General features: G+C 43.7%; 1 protein-coding gene across 5 annotated transcripts in view; it reads left to right on the top strand.

The window, feature by feature from the left end:
• TBXAS1 (thromboxane A synthase 1) overlaps positions 1-21731 on the top strand; it is a 185324-nt gene that overhangs the window by 11813 nt on the left and 151780 nt on the right. For 3 of the 5 annotated variants that reach the window (XR_013524216.1, XM_035254597.3, XM_035254596.3), the window contains exon 1: positions 10243-10416. The exons of 1 other annotated variant lie outside the window; for it this stretch is intronic. Coding sequence is in view for 2 of the 4 variants with exons in the window: in XM_035254596.3 (XP_035110487.3) it covers positions 10360-10416 (57 nt within the window). In the remaining 2 variants the exon portion in view is untranslated. Of the gene's footprint in view, positions 1-10242; positions 10417-21731 lie in introns of those variants that run through there. One more of the 5 variants, XM_035254599.3, reaches the window with a different exon arrangement.

Here is a 21731-nt window from a genome sequence, read left to right as displayed (position 1 = left end):
TGTTTTTTTTTTTTTTTTTTTTTGGAGACAGGGTCTTACTCTGTTGCCCGGGCTGGAGTGCAGTGGCACAATCATGGATCACTATAGCCTCAACCTCCCTAGGCTCAGGGGATTCTCCTACCTCAGCCCCGTGAGTAACTGGGACTACAGGCAAGCACCACCACACCAGGCTAACTTTTGTGTTCTGTTTTTTTTTTTTTCTTTGTAGAAACAGAGTTTTGCCATGTTGCCCGGCCTGGGAACTCTGAATCTTAATAAAATAATTTTTTCTTTAGAATTCATGCTAGGCTGGGCTGTGGGTTGAAGTTCATCTCTGTGCCATTTATGAAGGAAAGGATTGCTAACCAAAATCATTGTGCAAAGGTGACGGCTCAACCCACTTAGGAAAATAAACTACTCCCCAGCACTTCAGCAGCTTGCCAGTTTATCAACGCTCCCTTTAAAACACACCAAAAACACTTCACTCTTGGCTGCCTTTCCACACTTTCTTTTGACTTTTCTTTTTTTTTTTGGGATGAAGTCTTACACTGTCACCTGGGCTGGAGTGCAAAAGCATGATCTTGGCTCACTGCAACATCCTTCTCCTGGGTTCATGCAGTTCTCCTGCCTCAGCCTCCGGAGTAGCTAGGATTACAGGCACATACCATCACACCGGACTAATTTTTTGTATTTTTAGTAGAGATGGAGTTTCACTCTGTTGGCCAGACTGGTCTCGAGCTCCTGACCTTGTGATCTGCCCACCTCAGGCTCCCAAAGTGCTGGGATTACAGGCATGAGCTGCCGTGCCCGGCCTCCACACTTTCTTTAATGGCTCAGGGCTTAGACTTTGGAATCACATCTCCTGGATTCATACTCTGGCTAGCCTTGTGACCTTAAGCAGTCGATATCAGGTCTCCATGTCTCAGTTTCCCTATGTATGAAATAGGGATACTAATAATACCTGCTTCTTAGCATATTGGGAGGATTTCATGAGTAAGAACATAAGGTGGACTTAGAGCATCGCATGACGCAGTGCAGGGCCAATAAACATTAGCTCTTAGTGTTATCTGATAACTGCATGCTTATATTCAACAAAAACTGGATAGACGCTAGGCAGCTAGATCTTGGTTTTTATTTTGTTTATCTAGTTATTTTGTAAACATTATTCTGAATTCTCACCTGATCCCCAGGAATGCTTTGCAGTGAAAAGTGAGGAGAGGCGTACTTCAAACAAGTGGCCTCATTTTGAATGATGCTGGACTTATACCACTAGGTAGCTTTTGACCTTGAACAAGTAAGATGAGGTCTTACACGAAAAATGCGTATTAGACTTAACTAAGGCATCTTTGGGGATGCTGGGGGTGGTTGCCGATGGTGTGGTGGGAACAGAGTCAGAGTGCAGCAGATTCAGAAACGATGGGGAAGGAGGGCAGGTGAAAAGAAGACTGTGAGCTTTTCTTTCAAGAAGTTCAGAGATGTCAGCCACCTCTCTGAGCTTAATCACATTTCCATACAGTCAAGTGCAGATATTCATCCTCTCGCTGTCTCCTTGAAAGAGAGTCCGAGTGCTTGTGAGCAATAAACCTTACACCAACATATATTACTATTAGTCTGTCAATGGCATCTGTTTACCTCTCAGTTGTAGCTGTTTAAAAATTAGAGAAAATCTATTTCTTGAAAAGTGCGCAATAAATCAAGATTTAAACGCAATTTGCTTTCCAGAATTTCTTCCAAATTTCCCATGACAGAATTTACATTTATCCTCTGATTTTAGTGGTAAGAGTACCATTCAATTTTTCATTTGGTCTTTGCTTCATTGGTTGACATTTGCCTTGCCCTTGGACTTGAGAAGTGAACGTATAAATGAGGCATAGTACATCAGTAAATAAATCCCACTAAGCCACACTCTACTCTCTCCCATAGACCAGACCTTCTGTTTCTTGCTCACTCTCATCCAAGCCCTTACCCTCATCATTTTCAATGAAGCTGTCACTGCAAATGTTTCTTTGCAGGTTTGATTCTTTCCTATCATGAAACAAACAAGTGAGCCAGCCAACTAACCAACCAACCAACTCATTAACTGCCTCTTCTTTGACTGTATGGCTCACCCCAGGCACCACTGCCTAGGGGCTTGAAAGAGAACTTTGTATCTGCTCACTTTCTCGCCTCCTGTTTACCCCCGCATCCCTGCAATAAGGTCTTTGTTCTATTCTCTACTGAAACGGCTTGCTTCAAGGCCACCAGTAAGTCTCTAGTACCTAAACTGAATTAACAGTTTCCAATCCTTCTCTTTCTTTGGCACTTTGAAATATTTGTTTTTTTGTTTGTTTATTTGTTTTGAAATAGGGTCTTGCTCTGTCACCCGTGCTGAAGTGCAGTGGGTACGATCATAGCTCACTGCAGCCTCAAATTTCTGATGTCAAGTGATCCTTTTACCTCAGCCTTTCAAGTAGGTGGAAATGCAGACATGTGCCACCACGCCCAGTCAATTTTTTAAATTTTTTGTGGAGATGAGGTCTCACCATATTTCCCAGGCTGGTCTCGAACTCTTGGTCTCAAGAGATCCTTATACCTCAGCCTCCCAAGTAGCCGGGATTACAAATGCATGCAACCATGCCTGGCTAATTTTATTATTTATTTATTTTTGGAAAGACAGAGTCTTGCTATGTTGTCCAGGCTGGTCTTAAACTCCTGAGCTCAAATGATCCTCCCACCTCAGCCTCCCAAAGCACTGGGATTACAGGCGTGAGCCACCATGCCTGGCCACTTTACAACATTTGATTCTGTTAATTTTGGGTATATGTCGTAGCTGTCAGTTATGTAGGAGTAGAAAAAAAAGTTGTGCACCATTGATTATAATGAAATGGCCCCATTTTACAGATGTGAATATGAAGGTCCAGAGAAGTTATGTGATTTGGTGTATATTAGTCAGCTATTGCTGCAATAATGCTGTGTAACAAACCACCCCAAGCTCATTGGCAAATGACAATGTTGCAAGTTCTATGTGTTGGCTGGGGTAGCTCTGTTCCAGTCTGATGGTGGGGTTTAGGTCTGCTCCACATGTTTGTAATGGGGCCCAGGCTGAAGAGAATAATAGGGAAGTGTTACTCCTATCAGGTCACAGGAATGTGAGAAATGTAAAAGAAAACAATAATATTAAGGCCTCAGCCTGAAAACCACTAAGGTCACTTCTGCCCGCATTTTGTTGGCTAAGCAATCCACATGCCCAAGTTTAACATTAATGGGCTGGAGAAGAAGAATGTCCACTATGTGGAGCCAAGGACATTGATGCAGCATTTTGATACAGATGGGGCATAAAGCACTGGGAGCAGTGATTCACTCTACCCCGTGCTTCAAGATCACACAGTTGGATTCTGATCTTTGGCAAAGCAGAATCTAGAAGCCACGAGTGACAAGACAAAATAAAACCATAACAAAAAATAAATGAACAAAAACATAAAGGGAATGGACATATTAATTTTTATTATAAGTAAAAACAGTGACTCTCTGGGGAAAAACCCAACAGGCCAGGCCTGATGGCTCATACCTATAATCCTTTTGGGAGGCTCACTTTGGAAGACAGAGGTGGGAGGATCACTTGAGCCCAGGAATTCTTGAGACTAGCCTGGATGACGTAGGAAGCCTCCATCTCTGCGGAAAATACAATAATTAGCCAGGTGCGGTGGCATGTGTCTGTGGTCCCAGCTACTCAAGAGGTTGGAGTGGGAGGATCACTGGAGCCCAGGAGGTGGAGGTTGTAGTGAGCTGAGAAGGGACCACTGCACTCCACCTTGGGAGACAGAGCAAAGACCCTGTTCCAAAAAAATCAAAAACAAACAAACAAAAAACCGAAAACCAAAAAACAGAAACAATGGATAGTGATGGAGAATCTGCCTGCTGAGACACTGACATGGTGGGTCATGGTGACCTTGCTTATGGAGTGATGACCTAGCTCCAAGAGTGCTGAAGCAGGGTCCAGAGCTCAGTGTAGGGGCTCAGGTTGGTCCTGGGCTGAGCCAGGGGACTTGCCTAGGAATTTCTAGCCAAATAAGCAATAGAGGTGAGAGTCTGACTGATAATGGAGCCCTAGCACACTGTAGGAAGGGCAAAGACTTGATTTGGGGGATGGAATGGGGCGGAGCCCTGACATTTCGACTCCAGTCTGGAAAAACAGGACTTAGGCAAGGCATTCTGAAGTCCAGAAGATCAGGGGAAGCCTGAATGCAGAAAGCACAGCTTGTTCACCATGTCCTGAAATACTGCAACCAGAGGACACTCTTGTAGATTGTGAGCTGTATTACTTAGGACAAATTCATTGTTCTACACTGAGCAGTAAATTTATGGATGTTGTTATGCCAAGAAAGGAATATGGCTGAAAACATAAATAGCTCCAGAATTGTTTTAAATATTCTCATGGGTGCTGGAGGCCTTCTGGGTTATTAAGGAAAACATATATTTATCTCTTGCCCTTCTGGAAACCACCCCTTGGTGCTGGCTAGTGGCTGTCGGAGGAAAGGGTGTATCTCTGTATTCACCATGTGTATTACACATGGTGAATTTCACTTGGGTTCTCAAAGATAAAGGAGACACTTGTCTTGCCTCCATGCTCCTTCTCATCCTGCACGTTTGTCCACTCGCCTCCAGGAAGTTGCTCTGGAATCTGAACAGGGAGGTACTCTTGCAATCCAGAATCAGCCACAAAATTCCATTTTCTTTTTTCCTATAAAAAAGATGTGCTGAGTAAAACAACTAAAATATGGCCTAGTTAGTGTAATCAATAAGTAGCAGAAACAAAACAGAAAAACAAAGTGCGACATGAAAAAAGATGTTTTTGAATGAGTGTCTTCTTTTCATCAAGGTCTGTTCCTCTCCATCTCACAATCTCCGTAACCCTAGGGTGGTGTGGAAGACCCCACCCACACCCACATGTGGGGTATTCTTTGGGCCTCTTCCAGGGACTTCTGCCAGTTCTGATGGTCTTTGCACTGGGTTGAGGAGTTTCCCCCCAAAATTCATGTCCATTAGAACCTCGGAATGTGACCTGATTTGGAAATAGGATCTTTACAGAGGGAATCAAGTTAGATGAGGTCCTACTGGATGAGTGTGGTCCCTAATCCAGTGACTGGTGTCCTTATAAGAAGAGTGAAATGTGGACACTGAGATGGACAGAGGGAAGATGATATGTAGATGTAGTCACACAGGCGAGAACACTGTGTGATCAGCAAGGCAGAGATCAGAGTGATGCATCTATAAACCAAAGAAGACCATGGATTACCAGCAACTACCAGGAGCTGGACAGAGGCAAGGAAGGAGCCTCCCTTCGTGTCTTCAGAGGGACCATGGCCCTGCTGCTGCCTTGATTTCAGACTTCTAGCCTCCAGGATGATGAGAGGATCGCTTCTGATGTTTTAAGCCACCCGATTTGTGGCAATTTGTTAGAGAAGCCCTGGGAAACTTGTCCGGTCTCCTGCCCTGTTGGCCTCACTGAGCCAAAACATCCCATTGCATCATGTTTGACACTGTAATCCCCAGATCTTTGTCTTGACCTAACTCTCAGTAAGTTTAGCCACTGGTCTTTGATTATCTCTTAGCAGCAATCATCTTCACTTGATAGATAAGCCAGAGGCCTTCATTCAGACAGATCAAGAGACCAGTTCCTGTGGCCAGGCTCTAAGTCTCAGTTTCTCCATCTGTATAATGGACGCAACAAGAATGTTGGTAGAGATTACAGGGCATGATGTTTATAAAGCGTGTTTATAATTTTATTCTGTGGGTCAATACAATGCCTGGCCTATAGCAAGTGCTCAATAATAAATGTTAGCTGTTATTAAACATACAGTTTTCTAAAGTTTTTAAATCCACTTTTAGCCACCCCAGTGTGAAGTTTCCCTGATTTTTCTTTTCCAGTAAAAGCATAGCAGATCCTATGTACTATCTCAGTGACGTACAATGACATCGGGGCTAATGCCTGACACAGAGTAGGCACTCAATATATTTTTATGGAATAAAGAACAAAACAACTACATTGTTTTAATATCTAATCAAAGGAGGGAATAGCTTACAGATGTTATGAGGCTTAGTAACCAGCTTGATACACCCCAGGTGAAACTTTGGGAAAAGGATGTAATCTTATCACATTTGTTCACACTGGAGCACAGGTGATGTGGTAGACAACCTCCAAGAGGGCCCTCCGGATCCCTGCCCTGGAATTCACAGCCTTGCATAGCACCCTCCCTCATTGTACCAGGATCAGTTAGCATGACCAATGGATACAGCAGAGGTGACAGTATGTCACTTCCAAGATTAGATTATTAGAGACTGGGGTTTCTGTCTTGGGCTCGCTCTCTCCCTCGGATTGCTTACTTTAGGGAAGTCAGCTGCCGTGTTGAGCAGCGCTATAGAGAGAGGCTCATATGGCAGAGGCAGGTCATAGTTCCATAAGCGAGCATAGACCAAACCATTTACCTGATCTGCTCACAGACTCCTGACCCTCCGAATCTGTCAGAAAACGAACGTTTGCTGTCTTTAGTCACTTAGATTTGGGGGCATTTTGTAACGCAGCGGTGGAGAACTAATATAGGTGCTGAGACAGGCTGGGACTGGGGCCAGGACCAGGGACTCTAATAATGGAAGGGATTGTAAGCTGCAGGGAGCAGGCAAGAGGCCAAACCCAGAAGAACGGGCCACTCGGAAAGTCAGCCCTGTTGACTTAGTGGCTATTCTAATCAACTGATTTGAACCCTGGGGATAGAGTCCTGTAAAATGACATCTGCCTTTTCACAGGGGCCTCAGAGCCCTTCACCCACAGACTTGAACAAAGAGGGGCTTTTCGCATCTCCTGTCTTACAGACAGGTTGGATTCTGGGCAATCGGCTGCTCTGCAAATGCAAAACGAGAGACAGTAGAGCCTGGCAGTGAGGAGCATGGACTCCAGAGCCAGACAGCCTGGGGTTGAATCCTGGCTGTGCTACATACTCGCTGTGTGACCTTGGGCCAGTTACTTAATCTCTCTGAGCCTCAGTTTTCCCATCTGCAAAATGGAGATGACAATAACAGCGTGTTCCACACAGAATGTGGGGAGGAGTAAATGAGCTCATGTGTGGGAAGTACTTAGCAGGGCTCCTGGCTCACAGGAAACATCCCGTAACTGTTTCCTTCTATTACGCAGGACCCAGAGTCAGGAGCAGCCCCGGCTGACCCCTGTGGGCTCTAATTTATCTGTTGGGGTTCACCCGAGGCAGATGTCCCTCTTTCACAACAATTCTCAAGAGTTCTTTAAGGACTTCATAAAAACAAAGGATTAACTGCAGATGACTAAGCCCTCACGATGGAAACAGAATCAGGTACAGTAAATAGTGAATGTAGGCAGGATTAGATTCCTACAAACAATACACTCTGTTCTCCTGCTTTTCATTGGCAATCATCCCCAGCTGGGAATCAGTGGAACTCTTTGAGTGGCCAAGGAAAACGTCTCCATGTGCCCAGGACAGTCTGGGTGGGCTCTGGGAGGAGGCAGCCCTTGAGTAGAAAGCTGAAGAGCAATCTGGCCTTGCCAAGTGGAGAAAGAGTGGATGCACCAGCAGAGGAGAGTGGGCTGGGACAAGGGTGAGGGAAGGAGGCAGGCACCTAGGCATAAAATTTAAGGAGGTCCTCACTCTCAGCGTTGCACAAGAGCAGGCCCGGCACTTGTACAGCCCTGAGAGTGAGGGCCTCCTTAAATTTTGTGCCCTAGTTGTGTTCTTGCCTCACCTTGGTCTTGGCCCTAGAGAAGAGCCTGGGCAAAAGCCCAGAAGGGTGAAACGATGTGGCATAACTAGGAATGTGTGAGTCACGCAAGATTGCCCAAGTCTAAATTAGGGACAGAGATGACTTATAGTGAGGCTAGGAGTCAGTCTGGGGCCAGATCACCAAAGACCCTAGGTGCCAAATAAAGGAGGTCAGCGCTTGAACTAAAAGTGACAGGAACCCAAGGAAGAATTCTGAGCAGGGCTGCAACCTGGTCAGATTTGCATATCAGCAAGATTCTTCTGGCATTGATATGGAGGACTGATTGGAGGATGACAGAAGAAGCTAGAGGCTGGGAGGCAGTTCCGGACCCCACTGAAAACTCTATGCCCAAGGGAGAGACAATGATGACCTGAAATAGGGCAGTGTCAGTTAGGAGTAAGAATGAACAACTCACTCAAGAGATGTTTTGAAGGCAGAATTGACAGGACTTGGAGACTGACTGCAGATGAGGATTAAAGGAAAGAGTCGGAGATAGCATGAGTTTTCAAAGATGGCGATTGATTTAGAAGCCATATGAGTTTATCAGACAAGATAAGAAGCATGTGAAAGGCAGTTATTTCAGTTCCCCAAGTCCAAGGTAACCCCCTAGTTCTCCTATGTTTTTTGTAGGATAAGCTCTCTGGAGGCCAAAATGTATCTTATTCATTTTTGTGTGATGTCCACTCTGTAAGTATCTCTGAACTGAATTAAGTAGCTTTCACACCTTCCCATCCTGCTCATTGACTTTCAGGTGGCCTTAGGGGTGCTACTATTGTATGAATGTTTGTCTCCTCCTAAACTCATGTTGAAATTCAGTCCGCAATGTGGCAGTGCTGAGAGGTGAGTCCTGTAAGAGGTGACTAGGTCATGAGGGCAGAGCTATCATAAATGGACTCTGCACAGAGTCCCCACCAGCAAGAAGGCCCTCACCAGATGCAACTCCTCAGCTCTGGACTTCTCAGCTTCCATAACTATAAGAAATAAATTCTGTTTCTTTGTAAATTATCTAGGTTCAGGTATTGTGTTATAAGCAACAGAAAACAAACTAAGGCAGGTATCAAAGTCCTTTGAAAGATAACTGTGTAGCTGCGATCAGACCAACACAGCAATGTGTTCAAACTCCCATTCTAAACACACAGGACCTGGGGCGCTGTGTGTTTTATGCAGAGCAGGAAGGCCAAATATACATATTCAATTCAACTTGGCCCGATGGTCTTGAGTTGAAGCCTGCAGTGTGACTGGGTGCCAGGCGTGAGCTGGCCTGGGGCTTTGGGAAGTAGAGAGAGGGATGAGGTGAAAGTCAAGCAGAGTGGAGGGTGTCAGGAGGCTGGGGAGGCTTGAGCTGCCCGGGGAAGTGGGCCTCATGAAAGACAATTTGGGATCAGAATGTCAGCCAGAGAGCAGGCTAGAAGGCAGCTGGCTTCTGAGCTACAGCCTAGAAAGGCTGTTTTAGCAGCGCTGGGAGGAAGTGGGAGGTTTTAGCATCCCAGAAGCTGTATCTGGAGCAAGGGGAAGTACTAAGACCACAAGGTAGCATTTGGAGCCGTACACTGGGACTGACTTCCTTTGACCCAGGCAACGACACTCTGACCTTGTGGTCCACCAGAGCCCCTAGATCCTTTTCTGTGAACTCTACTGAAGCCAGGTTTCACTCTTCCTGAACTTGAGAATTTTAGAATTACTTGTCTGCCTTCACTCCCTTCCATTTTCATAAAAATAAAGCATGGAAAAAAGCAAGGCTGAGCTCTTTGAAACATTAATTAAACACACCACAGTTTCCTTATTTAACTGAGGGTTGCTACCTCATCTGGGATTATTAGCAAAGCAGAGAGCCTTTGTTGTTCTTGACAAAGTGATTAATTCAGACTCTAGGTGAATTTTGGCTTTCTCAACATCTTCTGATGTGCTAAGATCCCCCAATGAGGACAACATCATCAATTACTTAAGCCTTTACCTTGAGATCACAATTACCGGGGAGGCCCAGTTTACTAATTGGCAGACAGAGACAGAAACTGACTACAGGGTTGTGGCTTCAACCCTTACCTATTCTAGGAGGAGCAAGAGTCCTGTAAAATGTTTTGTGGCAATGCTTCTGCTGACCTGGGCTGATCAAGTTATTTTTCCACTCTGCAAAATGCAGCCTAGGTGACCTGTGACTCTAGAACCAAGAAGCTGCCTGTGATTCCATTGACTTGGCATTCTCATGGGCCAGGACCCAGAACTCAGCACTGGGGGATGAATCTGTCAACGGAAGAGGGGTGAGGTTCATAAATTTGGAAAGGAGAGATTTATTTCTCATAAAGGGTTGCAGCCTGCAGGGTAGCCATTCTGAAAGGCTAGGAAGCAGAAACAGATACTCTGATGGAGGGCAAAAGGGAAGAGGAATTTATGCAGAGCAGGGAGGCCAAATATACATATTCAATAAGCTATAGGAAGAGTCATGAATATTTATGAAGGAGAAACGTGTGCATGCGCAATTGAGCTTCACGCGCCTTCATCCGTCCCAAGCAGGAAAAATGGCGTCTTTAGCATAATCTGAGGGTGGAGTTTTCGGCCCTCAGACTTCAAAAGGAGAAGCAGAGGGCAAGAAAACCCTCACCAGGTGCGTCCTCCATGCAATGGCCAGAATCATTCCAGGTCTGTGGGCTCTCATCAGGCCAGCATGAGGCGGTAGGTTGAAGTCGCCCGTGGAAGCTTTTGAGATCAGACGTGGTCTGGGTGGTATGGCGGAAACACCAATGAAGGCTTTGAAAAGGCCACTTTGGCCGGGCGAGGTGGTTCACGCCTGTAAGCCCAGCGCTTTGGGAGGCCGAGGCATGTGGATCACGAGGTCAAGAGATGGCTACCATCCTGGCCAACATGGCGAAACCCCATCTCTACTAAAAGTACAAAAAAAATAGCTGGACGTGGTGGCGTGCGCCTGTAGTTCCAGCTACTCCGGAGGCTGAGACAGGAGAATTGCTTGAACCCGGGAGGTGGAGGTTACAGTGAGCCGAGGTCATGCCACTGTACTCCAGCCTGGTGCCTGGTGATGGAGTGAGACTCTGTCTCAAAAAAAAAAGAGAGAGAGAGAGAGAGAGGGAGGGAGGGAGGGAGGGAGGGAAGGAAACCGCTTTATGTTTAGCCTAGGAAGGAAGGAAGGAAGGAAGGAAGAAGGAAGGAAGGAAGGAAGGAAGGAAGGAAGGAAGGAAGGAAGGAAGGAAGAAGGAAAGAAACCGCTTTATGTTTAGCCTTTACGGGAGAAAGCGTAATCATGGCTCCTGAGGGAGGGGGAGGAGGAGTGTGTCTGACTCCCCCATCCCATCATGGTCAAGAACTCAGTTTTCAAATTTATGCTGGGGACCTCTTGGCCAAAAGATGGTCTGTTCAGTCTGATGAGGGCTTAGGATTTTATTTTATTCTAGAACTTTAGTTTACAAGTTCTAGAAGCAAACATCCTAAATTCATTTCTCCAGCCCCTGGAAGCTGAGCTTGGGCTTCCGTGGGATGCTACATCTGGGCTTACTGTCCCCTGACACATAAGGAATTCAAGGACCAGATGCAAGAGGTAGCTTTTTACATTCTAAAATATATAAACACATAATCTTCTATTTAAATAGATTTATCTTTATACATTTAACTAAGCCATTACTCTTTTTTTCTCTCCATCCTAGAAAAGAGTTTTTTGGGAAGGTTTTATGCTGCATGTATATTTGTCATTGGTTTTTCTGGGGAAATGTGGAGGACCTCTGTCCAGTTAAATTTAGTCAAATAACCGCTACTTAAACAAACAAAAACCACTCCTGAAGTGTTTCATACATATCAGCCGCTTCAGTAGTTTTATGGTGTTAAGTCAATAGCTTTGTTCTGTTTTTACAATAGAAACATAGGTTGTGTATGTGTTGGGATGGTGGCAGCACCGTTTGCTGTGCCTTCCTCATTCTTCTCCTCTAATTCTCACTGGGACAGAAGGGCAAGACACTTTCCCAGGATAAGAATCCTGGGATTGGCTGGCTGGGTTTTCTTTTCTTCTCCTCCTCCTCCCTCTCCTCCCCCTCCTCCCCCTCCTCCTCCTCCCCCTCCCCCTCCTCCCCCTCCTCCTCCTCCTCCTCCCTCTTTTCTTCTTCTTCCTTTTCTTCTCCTCCTCCTCCTCCTTCTTCTTCTTTCTTTTTCCTTTTCTTCCTCTTCCTCTTTTTAAGAGACAGGATCTCTCCGTCACCCAAGCTGGAGTGCAGTGGCTTGATCATAGCTTACTGCAGCCTCTAACTTCTGGGCTCAAGTGATGCTCCTGCCTCAGCCTCCCGATTAGGTGGGACTACAGATATGCACCACACACCCAGCTATAAAAAAATTTTTTTTGTAGAGGTAGGGGTCTTGCTGTGTTGCCCAGGCTGGTCTCGAACTCTTGGCCTCAACAATCCTCCTGCCTTGGCTTCCCAAAACACTGGGATTACAGGTGTGAGCCACCATATGCTTGGCCTTAGGGTGAATTTTCTTGGGGTGGGGTGGTCATTTGAAAGCACACCTGAGAAAGTAGAACACACTCCATTTTAAGGCAGTTTCTATGCAGTGCTTCCTCCCACACATCAACCCCCACTCACTCTTCCCCATGGCCTCCAGGGAGCCATCTGTTCTAAGGCAGCAGCCTTTCCAGTGCCTTCACCTGTTATGGTGACACAACATGGTTCTTCTTTTTTGTGGCAACTCTGACACCTCTGTTCTCAGTTTAATGATTTTTCTGAGGATGGTTCCTCCTTGGAGGGCCCTGCTTCATTTTGGTTTTTTTCCAGATTTACTTTGGAGAAAATAGTAAGTGGAGACCATTTACCATTTTTTAAGGCTCAGCAAATATCCAATAGTCAGACAGAAGAGTGATCAAAATAAAAAGCATGTATTTAAACTGGCACTGACAGGTGACAGGGAATGCCTCTTAGCCGCAAGGATCATAATGTAAATGCTTAATTAACTGTTTGTCCACTAGGCTGTGAGTGCCACGGGGCAAGGGCAGGGAGGCATGGTCCCTGCAGCATCCTGGTACCCGGCACTCAGCACTCCCCCACCACCATGCTACATTCTCTGGCCATGGTTTTAAACTGTCAGCTGAGCCTAAGCAAACTAGCTGACCACATTCTGATGGTGGCTTGGACCATCCGTGAGAGTCATGTCTTCCTGGCACTGCCCCATAGACTGTGAATGGTGAGTGAGATCACTTTAGAGGATACGTGGACTTTAAAAATCTTTCGTTATAAAGTATTTTTTTATCATTAGTTTATGGAAGTGACACTGATTTTCACTTATGATCATGACATAAAATTTCCTTTTAAAATGAATTCGTTTCAGTTTATCTAAAAGAAATTGGGAAGTAAGTAATCGTACAGGCAACTTGTAGATATGGCCAAAATTATAAAGGTGTTGTACAAATAACTGAATTGAGAAGATTAAGGCCTTAATACTCATTGAGAATTATTGACTCAATTGGCTTTCTTGACCTGAAAAGTTAGGGTAAAAGTGGAAAAGTTAGTTAGCTCTCTGAATTACAATAACCATCAACTAGATACCTTTTTAAAAGAATTGTAATGTTTTCTTTAAAAATGTATCTTCGGCCAGGTGCGGTGGCTCACACCTGTAATCCTAGCACTTTGGGAGGCCAAGGCGGGTGGATCATTTGAGGTTAGGAGTTCAAGACCAGCCTGGCCAACATGATAAAACCCTGTCTCTACTAAAAATACAAAAATTAGCTGGGCACAGTGATGCATGCCTGTAGTCCTAGCTACTCGGGAGGCTGAGGCACAAGAATGGCTTGAACCTGGGAGGTAGAGGTTGTAGTGAACTGAGATGGCACCACTTCATTCCACCCTGGACAACAGAGCAAGACTTTGTCTCAAAAACAACAACAACCAAACTAAAAAACATATCTTCTTGGCTGTTTCAGTGGTGGGACTACCAAAGCCTAGGTCAGTGCTGCCCAAGGCAGAGGCTGGGTGCTGGGTGAGCTCTAGGCTGGCCTTCCTCCACCCCATCCGCAGCTGCACCATGTGCTATTCATTTCTGTAGGAACAGACACTCCCCATCATGGGCACTTCTTCTTTTCAGGCACACTTCAAAATAAAATCAGGATCTACACACAATATAAGTGGTGTGTTAGCTGAATATTTGCCCCTAAAGTGTCCATGTCCTAGCCTCTGGAACTTGTGAATGCAACCTTAGATGGCAAAAGTGATTTTGAAGATGTGATAAGTTGAAGATCATGAAAGGGGGTAAGTATTCTGGATTGTTTGGGTGGGTCCTGTTTAGGACCTTTTTATGAGGACCTATGTAAGCACAAGGTCCTCATAAAAAGGACATAGGAGTGGTCACAGTGAGAGGACGCAGTGTGAGGACTGGAAGCAGAGCTGGACTGTTAGGACCGTGAGCCAAGGAGACAAGGAAGGGATACCTCCTGCCGTCTCTAGAAGGAACCAGCCTGCTGACACCCTGCCTGTAGACCAGTGAGGCTGATTTTGGACTTCTGTCCTCCAGAGCTGTAAAAGAATAAATTTGTGTTATTTTAAATAACTCATTTTGTGGCTGCTTGTTATAACAGAAATAGAAAACTAATACAGTTGAGAAATGTAAGTTTACCTAGAAATATTCCTTCACTTCCGACAAGATTCCACATATTGATTTATTATGTAAGACACTTACTATACATTTAGACAGGGTCTTGCTCTGTTGCCCAGGCTGGAGTGCTGTGGTATGATCATAGCTCACTGTAACCTGGAACTCCTGAGCTCAAACAGTCCTCCTGCCTCAGTCTCCCAAGTAGCTACTACTACAGGCATGCACCACCACACCTGGCTAATTAGTTTTTTTTTTTTTTTTTTTTTTTTTTTTAGAGCTGGGCCTCACTTTGTTGACCAGGCTGGTCTGAACTCTTGACCACAAATGATCCTTGGCCTCCCAAAGTGCTAGGGTTACAGGAGTGAGCCACCATGCCTGGCCCATTCAATTTAATTCTTCTTTTTTTTTTTTTGAGATGGAGTCTTGCTCCATCACCCAAAAGCTGGATTGCAGTGGCTGGAGTGCAGGTTGGAGTACAGTGGTGCAGTCTCAGCTCACTAAAACCTCCGCTTCCTGAGTTCAAGTGATTCTCCTGTCTCAGCCTCCTGAGTAGCTGGGACTACAGGCAGCTGCTACCACACCTGGCTAATTTTTCTATTTTTAGTAGAGACAGGGTTTCACCTTCTTGGTCAGGCTGGTCTTGAACTCCTGACCTCAGGTGATCCATCTGCCTCCGCCTCCCAAAGTGCTGGAATTACAGGCATGAGCCACCATGCCTGGCCCATTTAAAATAATTCAAATGACAAAGGATTCAATTAACAAGTTTCAAAATTGATTTAAGTTTTGCACAGGCATTCACGTGGCTGAAGTATCAGATGTGGTTTCTTGAATTAATTGCATAACATCTAATAATGGTGACACATGCTAATTTTGTATTATTGTGAACTCACGGATTCAAAATACATTTTATGTATTTTGATCCATTGCAAGTACTTTACTGAACAAATTGTCCATGTATCAGTCTTGCTGGCCTGAAATTCAAGGTGTCAGCCAGGCTGGTTCCTTCTGGGGGATCCAGGGGAATAGTGGTTTCTTGCCTCCTTGGTTCATGGTTCCTTCACTCTAATCTCTACTTCCCGGCATCATATTGCCCAAAGTAAATGAGGTGGGGATTTATAATCCTCCAACTGGGGGGGACAGTCGTGTCTTAACCCATTATGCAATCCACTGTGTCTCAAGTGTTTCCGACTTGAGGAGTTGATGGATTGTGGTTGCAGTGGTGATGTAGAGATTATTGGGACACAACGGATTTAGTGGCAAAATTGAAATCAGATTTAGATTGAGTGTAAAATGCCTAACAGACATTCAAAGTGTGCATCATGTTGGAAGTTGGAAAAAGAGGACTGGAGCTCAGTGGAGAAAATGGAGCTAGAGTTAAAGATGTGTAATTACTGACTTATAGATGGTATTGACATGATGGAACTCAACACAAGGAAAGGACCCAGCAAAGACAGGGAGGAGCAGCTTTTGAAGTTGGAGGAATGGTATCACGGAAACAGAGAAGAGAGTACTTCAAGAAGGAGAGCTGTTCATCTCTATCAAAATCCTACTGAGGGATCAGTAAAGAAATTATGGGATTGATAAGATCAAAAGCATCAATGATCTTGACAAGGGCAGTCTCAGAGAAGTTGTGGGTACAGAAATTTAGTTGGAGTGGGTGGAGGAGAGACTAAGGGTGCAGAGGGGAGGGAGAAAGCACTCTAGACAATGCTTTCAAGGAATCTTACTGTGAAGGAGTGAAGAAACGTAAGGCAATGGCAAGAATCCAAGGAGTTTGGTTTTTTCGTTTAAGCTGGAAGAGACTGGAATATGTGTGCTGATAGGAATGATCCAGTAGAAATGGAGAAATCAATGCAACAGAAATAAACAATAGTTGAGAATAACGGGTAAGGGCAAAATTAACAAGATTGGCTTTAGATAGGTGAAGACTCTCCCTCTCTCTCCCTTTCTCACGTCGATCATCAGTTCATTAGTATCTGTTATTAATATACTTTTGGTTTCTAAGCAACCTGCCTCTGTTCTTAGCATTTTCTCTACATGTCCTCATGTGATGGTTTATCGCAAAGTCTTATCCTGCAGGACAGGAAGGGGCAAGTAAGTAGCGTTAGTGAATAACGGCACGTGTCTGAAATGGGTTGACCTGGTTTTAACACTGACTCAATTGCTTAGCAGCACCTTGGGTACGTTATTTAACCTCTCTAAGCTTTCATTTCTTAATCAGTAATATAAGAATAGTACTTATTTCTATCTTTATGTGATTGTTGGAAGGCTTGTACAAGACAGTAAATAAAAACTACTAAGCGTAGTGCCTGAGACACAGGAAACTAAAAACGATTGCAAATTATAATAATAGTAATGATTGTATAACTCTTGTATGTCTATATAAATGTATAATATATTTTCCTTGTGCGGTGACAAAGGTGTTGTCAGGCTAATGACTGCAATGACTATGTCTTTGTGGTACATACATTATTGGTGAAAGAACTGCACACCAGCCAGATATTTATGGATATATTGAGTAGTCCTCTATTTTTTTCCAGAGGGGTAAAGATTATAAGCAGTCCCTATTTCTGGGCCTTAGGCAACAAGTTATAATGGCTGTCATTCACTAAATCTTATATACAGGGCTGGACAGAATTGCAAAAACAGTAGGAAGTTCTTGCAAATCCAAGATACCTGTTCTTCTGAGGTTTGCATGTGTGCCTCTTGTAGCACATTGATATTCAGAAGTTTCCTAATGAAATGCAACTATCAGATAATAAAACTACTACATTAAAAATGTGTGGAATGCATCTAAAGCACTATTTAGAGGAAGATTTATAGCTTTAAATGCATTCATTGAAAATAAGTGAGCTAAATTATTATCTTAAGAAGCTAAAAGGGCTGGGTGCGGTGGCTCACGCGTGTAATCCCAGCACTTTGGGAGCCCAAGGTGGGTGGATTACGAGGTCAGAAGTTTGGAGACCAATCTGGCCAACACAGTGAAACTGCTTCTCTACTAAAAATACAAAAAATTAGCCAAGTGTGGTGGTGTGTGCCTGTAATCCCAGCTCCTCGGGAGGCTGAGGCAGGAGAACCATATGAACCCGGGAGTTGGAAGATGTGGTGAGCCAAGATCGCTCCATTGCAATTGCACTCCTGCCTGGGTGACAGTGCAAGACTCCATCTAAAAAAAAAAAAAAAAAAGAAGAAGCTAAAAGAAAACAACAACAACAAAGAACAAAGAGTCAACCCAAAGAAAATAGAAGGGAGTTGATGATCAAAATATGAGCATAAATTAATGAACTAAAAAATAACAAAAATCAGAAAAGATCAACAAAGAAAACATTGGTGCTTTGAAAAGATAAATAAAATGGATAAACTTATAGCATGACTAATCAAGAACAGCTTTTCCAGGCAAACTAGGAGTAGAAGGAAGTATTTTCAACCCAATAAAGAATATCTATCAAAACTCTACCTCACACTTAATGTTGAAACATTAGATGCATTCCTGCAGAGTCAGGAACAAAAAAAAGGATGCTTACACATCCTGCTTTTTTTTTGGTACTAGAGATTTTAGCCAATGTAATAAGAAAAGAAAATGAGTCAGACAAAAGGATTAGAAAGAAAGAGTACGGACTGATATTATTTGCATAAAACATAATTATCAGCATAGAAAAATCAAAGAAATTCCACATGTAAACCAATAGAACTAATAAGAAAGTTCAGAAGGATCATTGATTACAACACTGCCATTAAAAAAGGAAAGGTGCTCCTATACCTGAGCAATACCAACAACAAATGTATGCAAATAGCAAAAAGATACTCTTCTGTGCAGAAAATCATAAACTGTTACGAAGGACAGAGAGAATAAAATCAACAGAGATACAGCACATTCATAGATGAGATGAATTGATGTTGTAATAATGTTGGTATGTTCTAAATTAATTTATAAATTTAATTCAATTCCAAAAATATCCAAATAGCATTCTTTCATCAAATCAGACTAATTCTAAAATTAATACAAAAAGTAAGTTATAAAATATATTTTATGGTAAAAGGAATTTGAGGAACAGAAAAATGACAAAAAATTAAGAGAAGTAATATATTAGAGAAAAAAGTGTGTTTTAGAGTTATAATAACTAAAATAGCAAAGTGTTGGCTTAAGCTAGATAAATGGATCAGAATAGATCCAAGCCCCTATACAACTAAGGAGCACGATAGAAGTGACATCATAAATCAGTGGGAAAAAGGGAGCAGTGCAGGTGCAGCAGGCACACTGTCCCTTAGCTAATCCCTTAGAGAGATGTAGTTGGCCTTGGGGCAGGATTATTTTACCACTGACATGCCGATTCTTTTGAAGCACCTCTCACTGTAGAACCTGGCTCTACACACCCTCTGATGATTGATTTGGCTTCTCAAGTACCTGGAAAGGAAGTGCTCTGAGAAGAAGATGTCCGATTCTTATTGCTGGAAAAAAAATACTTACTGTTATAAATTTGTAAATGAACAGTCTTGTTTGCAGGTTGCATTTTACGAGATAACCCAGCTACTACTGACACGTGAGTGAGTGTGTCAGATGACTTGCAGCCCTGAGGACAAACTGAGAGCAAGGTCTTGAGGGAATGGAGAGGGGGCTGAACATGAGGATGAGGATGCCAAGATGGACGTTGTGAGGTGCTGAAAGGGAAACTGAGAAGATCTCACTTGTAAAGTCTGTGTTGCCCCATTTCCCCTCCTCCCACGAACATCTGCCTCGAGGCATGATCCGAGCAGTTTCTATCCTTACAGTTTCCCTTGTTGTGGAGAAATGGGACAAGGTTAAAAGGAATGGAATTTACAGTAAACTAACAAGGCTGTAGTTAGTTATTAGCTGAGTCAATGAAAACTATTCAGATTCGTCTGCTTATCTTTCTCTTCACACCCAGATGTGCGTGTGGAGTTAGCTTGCAGTCACCTATCAATGACTGCTCATTTTCCAACTAATTTTTAAATCAGTTAGTGGGGCACAATTCTCCCTGCCACCTAGATAAACCACACTGTGAGAATGAGAGGGAAAAAGGAAAGGAGGGAGGAAGGGAGAGAGGAAGGGAGGGGGGAGGGAGGGAGGAAGGGAGGGAAGGAAGGAAGGATAGAAGAAAGAAGAGAGGGAAGGAAGGAAGAAGGGAGGGAGGGAGGAAAGAAAGGAAGGAAGAAGGAAGGAGGGAAGGAGGGAAGGAAGTTAGTTAATAATGTCAAAGTTGGGAAATATTTTTGAGAATGGAGAAGAAATGATAGGAAAAAGTATTATTTTATTTTATTTTTTATTGCATTTTAGGTTTTGGGGTACATGAGCAGAGCATGCAAGACAGTTGCGTAGGTACACAGATGGCAGTGTGTTTTACTTCCTTTCTCCCCTTCACCCACATTTGGCATTTCTCCCCAGGTTATCCCTCCCACCTCCCCCTCCCACTGGCCCTCCCCTTTTCCCCCCAATAGACCCCAGTGTTTAGTACTCCCCTCCCTGTGTCCATGTGATCTCATTTTTCATCACCCGCCTATGAGGGAGAATATGTGGTGTTTCATTTTCTGTTCTTGTGTCAGTTTGCTGAGGATGATGTTCTCCACATTCATCCATGTCCCTACAAACAACACAAACTCATCATTTCTGATTGCTGCATAATATTCCATGGTGTATATGTGCCACATTTTTCCAATCCAGTCTATTATCAATGGGCATTTGGGTTGATTCCAGGTCTTTGCTATTGTAAACAGTGCTGCAATGAACATTCGTGTACATGTGTCAGGAAAAAGTATTTTTTCTCTCTAGTAAGGAAATAGATGCAGACATCAAAATACATTGATGTAACTACCAAACTAGAAAAAAGTTTTATGAAGCGTTTGGTGCAAAGGATACACTGACAGTAGGACTAGCTGGGACAAATGTTATGGAAAGCAATTAGATATTACATTTCAGTGTTTCAAACAAGTGTCTCAGTGATCTCAGGTCAGGAAAATCTTCATGCATGAAGTGTGGGACAGCCCTGATGCACAGAAATGCTGACTGTAGCAGCTTAACTCAAATTAGCTAAAATGTAGGAAACACTCTAAGGATTTGACAATAATAGTGGTTTAGTAAATTATGATATGTCTATAAGAACACCATTAAACAGCCATAAAAATGATATTCATAAAGGATTAGTAACATGGAAATACTTTTCCTTATGTTAAATGAAAAAATATAGAAATGTGGAGAAATAGAAGTAGGCAAATAGGCCAGGCACAGCGGCTCTTCCCTGTAATCATGGCACTTTTGGAGACTGAGGCAGGCAGATCTCTTGAGCCCAGGAGTTTGAGACCAGTCAGGGCAATATAGTAAGACCCTGTTTCTGCAAAAAAAATTTAAAAAATAGCCACATGTGGTGGTGCACACCTGTAGTCCCAGCTACTTGGGAGGCTGAGGTGGGAAGATCATTTGAGTTGAGAGGTAGAGGCTACAGTGAGCTGAAATCACACCACCGCACTCCAGCCTGGGCAACAGAGTGAGACTGCTAAAAGAAAAAGAAGGAAAAAAAAAGAAATTGAGATACAGGAAAAATATATGGAGAGAATGTAATAGCAAACACATAAAAAATACACAGAAAAACCAAGAGAATGAAAATGGGAAGAGGGTAGGCTTTCTCCCTGATCTAGCTTTTGTGCCCAAAATAATGTGAAGCACTTCAAAACGTGTCTCTGGAAAGCTAGCAAACCTCACACTCTGCTTCCATTTCTTAACAAAACCTTTTGAAAAGGCAACAGTTTGAGGCTCTGTTTTGAATAAAGCTTCCGATGTGGCCATGATGCTGAACGGAATTGCTGGCAAAGCCCATGAGAGCCATGCACGCTGAAAGCATCAAGTAACCATGGCGAAGGGCCTCTCTTCTCCAAAGTACAGGACAGTGGGTTACCTGCCACCACTGGGCTTCACCTATTCTTGGAGCATCATGATTTTTACCCCTGGAGAAGTGCTGTTTGCCAAGCAAACCTTTCACCATTTTAGAGACACTGACTGAAATTTTTGGAAAGCAGTGCACCAAGTAGGGATTCTTTGGTAGTGACAGTGAGGATGTAATAATCGAACCGAGGGGCTGCCTGTACCCGGTTGCACACTACAGGAGAAGCCACTTCCTGGAGACAGATGATTTCTGTTTTCTTTTGCTCCAAGCCTCAATCAGTTTGACCATTTCCTTAATATGTGATTCATCAAAATATCCCCCCGTTTATCAGGAATGGCTTCTTCAGCTCAACAATGGGCTAAAGCACCTGAGTTGAATCCATCAAGAGAAGGTTTTTGGCCGGGCGCGGTGGCTCACACCTGTAATCCGAGGACTTTGGGAGGCTGAGGCAGATGGATCATTTGAGGTCAGGAGTTCAAGACCAACCTGGCCAACATGGTGAAACCCTGT

The sequence above is a fragment of the Callithrix jacchus genome, chromosome 11, assembly GCF_049354715.1.
Source record: "Callithrix jacchus isolate 240 chromosome 11, calJac240_pri, whole genome shotgun sequence".
NCBI lineage: Eukaryota > Metazoa > Chordata > Mammalia > Primates > Cebidae > Callithrix > Callithrix jacchus.
The sequence above is the reverse complement of the archived record's forward strand: the minus strand, read 5'-3'. Positions and strand labels throughout refer to the sequence as shown.